The sequence below is a fragment of the Oncorhynchus tshawytscha genome, linkage group LG05 (assembly GCF_018296145.1).
Source record: "Oncorhynchus tshawytscha isolate Ot180627B linkage group LG05, Otsh_v2.0, whole genome shotgun sequence".
In the NCBI taxonomy this organism is placed as follows: Eukaryota; Metazoa; Chordata; class Actinopteri; order Salmoniformes; family Salmonidae; genus Oncorhynchus; species Oncorhynchus tshawytscha.
This window is the reverse complement of record NC_056433.1, coordinates 82,337,942-82,348,074: the sequence shown is the minus strand read 5'-3', so window position 1 is coordinate 82,348,074 and position 10,133 is coordinate 82,337,942. Positions and strand designations below refer to the sequence as shown.

The following is a 10,133-nucleotide window of genomic DNA, read 5'->3' as shown; positions in this document are numbered from 1 at the left end:
GACTAGGCCAGTAAGACTAGGCCAGTAAGACTAGGCCAGTAAGGCTAGGCCAGTAAGACTAGGCCAGTAAGGCTAGGCCAGTAAGACTAGGCCAGTAAGACTAGGCCAGTAAGACTAGGCCAGTAAGACTAGGCCACCTTCATAACTCATTTCCCAGACTGCTGCCATTTTCTCTTGTTTCCTTACCAGTGTTTCAATACAATCAAATAAAATGTTTTTACAAAAGTAATTTCTGAATGGGATATGAGGAAAACAAACAACAACCAACACCTTAGGTAAGATAAGATACTGGTTCACTGAACAGAAATATAAAATCAACCTGCAACAAGATTTTACTGAGTAATGTAACGGTCTTATAAGGAAATCAGTCAATTTAAATGAATTATTTAGGCCCTAATCTTTGGATTTCTCATGACTTGGAATACAAATATGCATCTTTTGCTCACAGATACCTAAAAAGGTTGGAGTGTGGATCAGAAAACTAGTCAGTATCTGGTGTGATTACCATTTGCCTCATGCAGCGCAACACATCTACTTCGCATAGAGTTGATCAGGCTGTTGATTGTGGCCTGTGGAATGTTGTCCCACTCCTCTTCAATGGCTGTGTGAAGTTGCTGGATATTAGCAGGAACTGGAACACGCTGTCGTACGAGTCGATCCAGAGCATCCCAAACATGCTCAATAGGTGACATGTCTGGTGAATATGCAGGTCATTGAAGAACTGGGACATTTTCAGCTTCCAGGAATTGTGTACAGATCCTTGCGACATGGGGCCGTACATTATCATGCTGAAACATGAGGTGATGGCGGTGGATGAATGTTACGACAATGGGCCTCAGGATCATGTCAGAGTATCTCTGAGCATTTAAATTGCCATCAATAAAATGCAATTGTGTTCACTGTCCATAGCTTATGCCTGCCCATAACATAACCCCACCACCACCCTGGGACACTCTGTTCACAGCGTTGACATCAGCAAACCGCTCGCCCACACGACGCCGTACACGTTGTCTGCCATCTGCCTGGTACAGTTCAAACCGGGATTCATCTGGGAAGAGCACACTTATCCAGCGTGCCAGTGGCCATCGAAGGTGAGCATTTTCAACACCGATGTCGGTTACGATCTGCAGTCAGGGACAAGACCCTGGTGAGGACGACAAAAACTCAGATAAGCTTCCCTGAAACGGTTTGTTGTAAAATTCTTTAGGTTTGCAAACCCACAGTTTCATCAGCTGAAAATATGCAACAAAAACAACGATTTTACTGAGTTAGAGTTCACATAAGGATATTAGTCAATTAAAATAAATGAATTAGGCCCTAATCTATGGATTCACATGACTGGGCAGCCATGGGTGGGCATAGGCCCACCCACTTGGGAGCCAGACTCACCCATTGGGGAGGCAGGCCCAGTCAATCAGAATGAGTTTTTCCCCACAAAAGGTTTTTACTACAGACAGAAATACTCCTCAGTTTCATCAGCTGTCCGAGTGGCTGGTCTAAGATCCCACAGGTGATGAAGCCGGATGTCGAGGTCCTGGGCTGGCGTGGTTTATACGTGGTCTGTGGTTGTGAGGCCGGTTTGACGTACTGCCAAATTCTCTAAAATGACTTGGTGGCTTATGATAGAGAAATTAACATTCAATTCTCTGGCAAAAGCTCTGGTGGACATTCCCGCAGTCAGCATGGCAATTGCACTCTCCCTCAAACACTTGAGACATCTGTGACAATGTGTTGTATAACAAAACTACACATTTTAGAGTGGTATTTTATTGTCTCCGGCACAAGGTGCACCTGTGTAACGATCCTGCTGTTTAATCAGCTTCTTGATATGCCACACCTGTCATGTGGATGGATTATCTTGGTAAAGGAGAAATGCTTATTAACAGGGATGTCAACAGATTTGTACATAGAATTTGAAAGAAATAAGCTTTTTGTGCATATGGAACATTTCTGGGATCTTTTATTTCAGCTCATGAAACATGGGACCAAACACTTTACTTTGCGTTCATTTTTTTGTTCAGTATACATCAGAATCAAGGTGAACCATTGTAACCTGGCTTACTTGGGTATTTAGTCGTAGCTTTGAAAAACTTGTTTTACCTATTAATTTGCAATTGGGGAACATACACTACAATCACCAACAGTATATGGACACCACTTCAAATGAGTGGATTCGGCTATTTCAGCCACACCCGTTGCTGACCGGTGTATAAAATAAAGCACACAGCCATGCAATCTCCATAGACAAACATTGGCAGTAGAATGGCCTTACTGAAGAGCTCAGGGACTTTCAAACGTGGCACTGTCATAGGATGCCACCTTTCCAACAAGTCAATCAAATTTCTTCCCTGCTAGAGCTGGCCCAGTCAACTTTAAGTGTTGTTATTGTTGTAGTGGAAATGTCTAGGAGCAAAAACGTCTCAGCAGCGAAGTGGCAGGCCACACAAGCTCACAGAATGGGACTGCCGAGTGCTGAAACGGAAAAAAAGTCAGAGTTCCAAACTGTCTCTGGAAGCAACCTCAGCACAAGAACTGTTTGTCGGGAGCTTCATCAAATGGATTTCCATGGCCGAGCCTAAGATCATCAACATACGCAATGCCAAGCGTTGGCTGAAGTGATGTAAAGCCCAGGCTAGGCCCCTTAGTTCCAGTGAAGGGAAATCTTAACGCTACAGCATACAATGGCATTCTAGACAATTCTGTGCTTCCAACTTTGTGGCAACAGTTTGGGGAAGGCCCTTTCCTGATTCAGCATAACAATGCACCCGGGCACAAAGAGAGGTCCATACAGAAATGGTTTGTCGAGATCGGTGTGGAAGAACTTGACTGGCCTGCACAGAGCACTGACCTCAACCCCATCAAACACCTTTGGGATGAATTGGAATGGCGACTACGAGCCAGACCTAATTGCCCAACATCAGTGCCCAACCTCACTAATGCTCTTGTGGCTGAATGGAAGCAAGTCCCCGCAGCAATGTTCCAACATCTAGTGGAAAGCCTTCCCAGAAGAGTGGAGGCTGTTATAGCAGCAAAGGAGGGGGACATCTCCATATTAATGTCCATGATTTTGGAACGAGTTGTTCAACGAGGAAGTGACATCACATACGTTTGGTCATGTAGTGTATTTATAATTCAATATAGAGGTTCCCAAACTGGGGTCTGTGGTCCCTTCAGGGTCCATGGAGGAAGTCCAGGTGTTCTCAGTATTCCTCTTGGTCGGAACGTCAAGTGACTGAACACCGAACTATAAATCAGCACAACCGTAAACGTACCGTACATCATAAAACAATCTCATGTCTCCGGTCCGGTGGTGGTACTAAACCATCAACTCCAATATACCCCACTTATTGCCATCCACTTCCAGATACCAGTACTTTATAGCTTCATAAAACACGACAGCTGTCTATAATAGGAAATACATCTTGCTTAGCCTCGAGTTGGGACTTGAACCCGTTGATATGCTGAGTGTGTGTCTGTGTGCCAAGTTCTCATTGATCAAACACACTGTTGTAGCCAATCACAGTAGCAGAGTGATCCATTTAGTTCAACTACTGGAAGAGACACATTAGACATGTCCACACTCACAACAAATGTCCTTTTATACCTTATAAACAGTGGATAATCTGTTTACAAGAATATAAATCAGCACATACTATAGTATTTTTTATATATGCACCAAAATAGACATGGGGAAAAAAAATGGCCTTGTTTTCTTTTGTTTTTATAGTGCACATGTAACAGTTTAGTTTTATGTGTATGCTGAACTCTGGATTACAGTGACACGTGTTTATGTCTGAGTGGACTACTCTGGTTAAATGAGGAACAGGACACCGTTAACGTAAGAGTCTCAGTAAAGAGGTAGAGCGATTAACACACACAGTGTTGGAGTCATGAACTACAAGTAGTTAAACTTGTAATTTAACTACATTTTACAGCACTTTGGTTGAACTAAATTCAAATCGAGGTTGTGTTTTCAGTAGTTAATTACTTATTTTTTTATTTTTTTTACCATGCAGCTAACTACTCTACACACTACTTTCTTTACAAAAATAAAACATGGATGAAGTAGGCGAGAAGTTCCTTTATTTTTCAGCATCAGGATCAGCCCAATTATCACCTGAAACAGTTTGTGTGTTTAATATGTTACACCCTCGCTTAACATCCGACTCCAGATGGATCTATTACAACAGATGTAGATAGGATCATTTTTCACTAAGTAGATCGGGAAAGGATGTAGTGAACTTCTTTTTCTAAGTAATTAAATTAACTATATTTTTCTTAAGCGTAGCTTAACTTCTTCCAGTGTGAAGTAAATGACATGTTCAGAGTAGCTTCCCCCAACACAGAGAGAGAGAGACATCTAGAAGGAAGAGACCCACAGAGTAGCTTCCCCCAACACAGAGAGAGAGAGACATCTAGAAGGAAGAGACCCACAGAGTAGCTTCCCCCAACACAGAGAGAGAGAGACATCTAGAAGGAAGAGACCCACAGCACTATGATGTATGAGAAAGGGTTTATTGGCAGTTCTCCTCTTTATGACAAATTGAATGAATCAGGAAAGGGATTATTTACAAACTCGAATCCAAAAGTGAGATAGAAAGCAGTGGTGAGGTGGTGAAGAACAAGAAGAACCAGAAGAAGAACAAGTCTTATAGAAAACAATCATCTCTGTGGAAGCAGGAGAAGGAGGGAGGATTCCAGCACGGAGTCCTCCGGAGGACAGTTAAAGGCATCGCGCTTCGAAAGCGCATTGTTAGATCTTTCCCCCTTCAGATACGAACAACGGCCATGTCCACACACACACACACACACACACTCTTGAGGACTCTTGAGGACACACACTCTGTCTACTCCAGTGTGTGTCTGTCTGAACGATCCTCTCGCGGAGCTTGAAGATATGACGTCACAATCCTCGGTGAACACCGACTCCCCCCCACCCTCCCCCCCTGTTTGTTATTTAATAAAGAATACTGCTTCTAAAAAACATGCACATCACATGAAAAAGGAAACTCACAGGGAAGTGGAGATGGAGATGGGGAGAGGAGAACCAGAACCAGAACCAGAACCAGGCCACCATGTCGGTGACTTTACATTTCCACTGCTTCACCAACATAGTTCACACCCCAGCCAGTCAGCGGAGGTCAGAGTTAGGGGGTGTACGTGTGTCCTGTTCCTAACCTTAACCCCATTCTCTGACCTTACAGAGGGATCTGACTCAGGACCACAGGTCTCCTCTGTTCTACTGAATGCATAAGAAACTAACTGAAACCGATAGGTGTTGGTGAAAGTAAAGGAAAATATATTTATATATTTATATATATTCATATTTATACGTTCAACATAACAAAGAAAATAATTCCCCATAGCTGTATGAGTTTTGAAGTAAAGCTCAATATAGACTTTTTATTATAACAAAATAGGCAGTAGACTGAGGGTTAAATATACATTAAAATCTCAGTGTACAATAAATTCTTTCGGGTTTTTGTTTCCTTCTTACTACTACTAATACACCTGGAGTCAGTTTAAAAACAGCCTTTCATTTACTCTATTCCTGTTCAGGAAATTAACCTGAAAGCTGAATGGACAAAGAACAGAATCAAATCATCAGGGATCGTTAAAGTCAGTGAAGGCGGCTATGATAAGAAACAGCCTCGTGTGTGTGTGTGTGTCAGAGTGAAGTCCACTCATCACTCTCTAACCTTTAGTTCCCTCTGTGCAGTTTGAATAGTACGTATGGCCGTCACGTGAGCAGAGACAAAGGACAACTAAAGAACGACAAAAACATGACGAGGTAAAACACGACGAGGGAATGATGAGAACACTATGAAACATGCTCTTTTAAAGCTATAACGTGCTAAGTTTAGCCTCATGTCATTTCCTTTACGAACCCCAGACATGAATGCATTTCCTTTACGAACCCCAGACATGAAAGCATTTCCTTTACGAACCCCAGACATGAATGCATTTCCTTTACGAACCCCAGACATGAAAGCATTTCCTTTACGAACCCCAGACATGAAAGCATTTCCTTTACGAACCCCAGACATGAAAGCATTTCCTTTCAATAATATGAAGGAAAAAAAAGTACAAGAAATGATTTATTATTTGTATATATATGCATCTAAATCATGTTCCTTAAACATTAAGGACTTGTACCATAAAAATCTCCCCATAAGACGCTGGTTGCCAAAGCCCGTACCTCCTTAGCAGGAAAAACACCCAGATACAAGGACAGCCCAAGAAAACACGAGAGAGAGAGCGCGAGAGAGAGAGCGAGCGCGAGAGAGCGAGCGTGAGAGAGAGAGTGTGAGAGAGAGAGTGAGCGAGTGTGTGATAGAGAAAGCATTAAAGAATTTTGTGTGTGTGTGTGTGTGTGTATGTGGGTCTATGCGTGATCAGATCCCCAGACACTAATGTAAGGACACCAGCCAGTGTGACAGAGGGGAGCAGGGCGGCGCGGGGGGGGTATAAGTGAAAGGGAAGGGGGGGTCCTATGCTCAGGGCATAAAATTAGACGTAAAATCAAAGAAGAAAACGAGGACGGCAAAAAGAAAAGGTCATCTCTTCTGTTTCTCTTCCTTCACAACTTGTCCTTGGCAGGCACCCAGATGAAGGGTCCTGACTGCTCCTCGATGATCCTCTTCACCATGTTATAAATCTCCTCCAGAGAGTCGCCCTGGACGATAGCTGCAACGACACACATTAGACACAACACATGTAAAACATACTAAATATATATTTATATAGTATAGCTGGGACAGGCTTTCCTGTATTTTTGCCAATGAGTTAATTCATGGAACTGAGACATCTACTTGATGCTGAAGAGGTTGAGACTGTAGTGATGGGGGCGGGGGGGCGGGGGGGTCTGGACTCACCAGTGAAGTGCTCAGTGAACTCCTGCTCCAGCTTCATGGCTCGGTCGAACGTCTTCCTCCCCTGGTCCTCTGTTAGCCTCTTATTCATCTCCCTAGAGAGAGAGAGAGAGAGGGAGCGATACAGAGAGAAAGAGAGCGAGAATAAGAGGGACAACGCGAGAGATGGAGGAGAGTGAGAGGGTGAGAAGGAGAGAGAGACAGGGAGAGGCAGGAGAGAAAGAGAATGAGAGGGACAGAGCGAGAGATGGAGGAGAGTGAAGGAGAGACAGGGAGAGGACGACTAAGATGTTGCCCTGTATACAGTGTATACAGTGTCTTTGGAAAGTATTCAGACTCCTTGACTTTTTCCACATTTTGTTACGTTATAACTATTCTAAAAAGGATTAAATTAATAAAAATATTTAGCAATCTACACACAATTATGACAAAGTGGAAACAGGGTTTTAGGAATGTTTGCAAATTTATTAAATATGAAATGCAGAAATACCGTATTTACATTAGTATTCAGACCCTTTGCTATGAGACTCGAAATTGATCTCAGGTGCATCCTGTTTCCATTGATCATCCTCAACATATTTCTACAACTTGATTGGAGTCCACCTGTAGTAAATTCAATGTATTGGACGTGATTTGGAAAGGCACACACCTGTCTATATAAGGTCCCACAGTTGACAGTGCATGTCAGAGCAAAAACCAACCCATGAGGTCAAAGAAATTGTCCGTAGAGCTCCGAGACAGGATTGTGTCAAGGCACGGATCTAGGGAAGGGTACCAAAACATTTGTACAAAGAACACAGTGGCCTCCATCATTCTTAAATGGAAAAAGTTTGGAACCACCAGGACTCTTCCTAGAGCTGGCCGCCCAACTAAACTGAGCAACCCGGGGGAGAAGGGCCCTTGGTCAGGGAGGTGCCCAAGAACCCGATGGTCTCTCTGACAGCGCTACAGAGGTCCTCTGTGGAGATGGGAGAACTTCCAGAAGGACCACCATCTCTGCAGCACTCCACCAATCAGGCCTTTATGGTAGAGTGGCCAGACGGAAGCCACTCCTCAGTAAAAGGCTCATGGCAGCCCACTTGGAGTTTGCCAAAAGGCACCTAAAGACTCTCAGACCATAAGAAACAAGATTCTCTGGTCTGATAAAACCAAGATTGAACTCTTTGGCCTGAATGCCAAACGTCATGTCTGGAAGAAACCTGGCACCATCCCTAAGGTGAAGCATGGTGGTGGCAGCCTCATGCTGTGGGGATGTTTCTCAGCGGCAAGGACTTGGAGACTAGTCAGGATTGAGGCAAAGATAAGATGAACGGAGCAAAGTACAGAGAGATCCTTGATGAAAACCTGCTCCAGAGCACTCAGGACCTCAGACTGGGGCAAAGGTTCACCTTCCAACAGGACAACAACCCTAAGCACACAGCCAAGATTATGCACGAATGGCTTCGGGACAAGTCTCTGAATGTTATTGAGTGGCCCAGCCAGAGACCAGACTTGAACCCCATCTAACATCTCTAGAGACCTGAAAATAGCTGTGCAGCAACCCTTCCCATCCAACCTGACAGAGCTTGAGAGGATCTGCACATACGAATGGGAGAAACTCCCCAAATACAGGTGTGCCAAGCTTGTAGCGTCATACCCAAGAAGACTCAAGGCTGTAATCACTGCCAAAGGTGCTTCAACAAAGTACTGAGTAAATGGTCTGAATACTTATGCAAATGTAATATTTCAGTGTTTTATTTTTTAGAAATTAGCAAAAATGTCTAATAACCTGTTTTTGCTTTGTCATTATGGGTCTTGTGTGTAGATTGATGAGGAAAAAAACGATTTAATCTATTTTATAATAAGGCTGTAACGTAATAAACTGTGGAAAAAGTCAAGGGGTCTGAATACTTTACACAATCCCCTAGGGCAGAAGACTTTGACCTATTAATACCCACAATCCCCTAGGGCAATAGACTTTGACCTCTTAATACCCACCATCCCCTAGGGCAATAGACTTTGACCTCTTAATACCCACCATCCCCTAGGGCAATAGACTTTGACCTCTTAATACCCACAATCCCCTAGGGCAATAGACTTTGACCTCTTAATACCCACCATCCCCTAGGGCAATAGACTTTGACCTCTTAATACCCACCATCCCCTAGGGCAATAGACTTTGACCTCTTAATACCCACCATCCCCTAGGGCAATATACTTTGACCTCTTAATACCCACCATCCCCTAGGGCAATATACTTTGACCTCTTAATACCCACCATCCCCTAGGGCAATAGACTTTGACCTCTTAATACCCACCATCCCCTAGGGCAATATACTTTGACCTCTTAATACCCACCATCCCCTAGGGCAATAGACTTTGACCTCTTAATACCCACCATCCCCTAGGGCAGAAGACTTTGACTTCTTAATACCCACAATCCCCTAGGGCAGAAGACTTTGACCTCTTAATACCCACCATCCCCTAGGGCAGAAGACTTTGGCCTCTTAATACCCACCATCCCCTAGGGCAGAAGACTTTGACCTCTTAATACCCACAATCCCCTAGGGCAGAAGACTTTGGCCTCTTAATACCCACCATCCCCTAGGGCAATATACTTTGACCTCTTAATCCCCACAATCCCCTAGGGCAATATACTTTGGCCTCTTAATACCCACCATCCCCTAGGGCAATATACTTTGACCTCTTAATACCCACAATCCCCTAGGGCAATATACTTTGACCTCTTAATACCCACAATCCCCTAGGGCAGAAGACTTTGACCTCTTAATACCCACCATCCCCTAGGGCAATATACTTTGACCTCTTAATACCCACCATCCCCTAGGGCAGAAGACTTTGACCTCTTAATACCCACAATCCCCTAGGGCAGAAGACTTTGGCCTCTTAATACCCACCATCCCCTAGGGCAATAGACTTTGACCTCTTAATCCCCACAATCCCCTAGGGCAATATACTTTGGCCTCTTAATACCCACCATCCCCTAGGGCAATATACTTTGACCTCTTAATACCCACAATCCCCTAGGGCAATATACTTTGACCTCTTAATACCCACAATCCCCTAGGGCAGAAGACTTTGACCTCTTAATACCCACCATCCCCTAGGGCAATATACTTTGACCTCTTAATACCCACAATCCCCTAGGGCAATAGACTTTGACCTCTTAATACCCACCATCCCCTAGGGCAATAGACTTTGACCTCTTAATACCCACAATCCCCTAGGGCAATAGACTTTGACCTCTTAATACCCACAATC

At 43.8% G+C, this 10,133-nt stretch overlaps 1 protein-coding gene across 24 annotated transcripts in view; it reads right to left on the bottom strand.

Annotated features, from left to right (window-relative positions):
* Positions 1-4,496: 4,496 nt before the first annotated feature.
* The window catches only part of LOC112251651 (disks large homolog 1-like), a 323,372-nt gene continuing 317,735 nt past the window's right edge, over positions 4,497-10,133 (bottom strand). For all 24 annotated transcript variants that reach the window (XM_042322506.1, XM_042322507.1, XM_042322508.1 and 21 more), the window contains 2 exons: positions 6,876-6,967; positions 4,497-6,687 (listed from right to left, as the gene is read on the bottom strand). In XM_042322506.1, the coding sequence (XP_042178440.1) occupies positions 6,581-6,687; positions 6,876-6,967 (199 nt within the window). In that variant the 3' untranslated portion in view covers positions 4,497-6,580. The remainder of the gene's footprint in view (positions 6,688-6,875; positions 6,968-10,133) is intronic.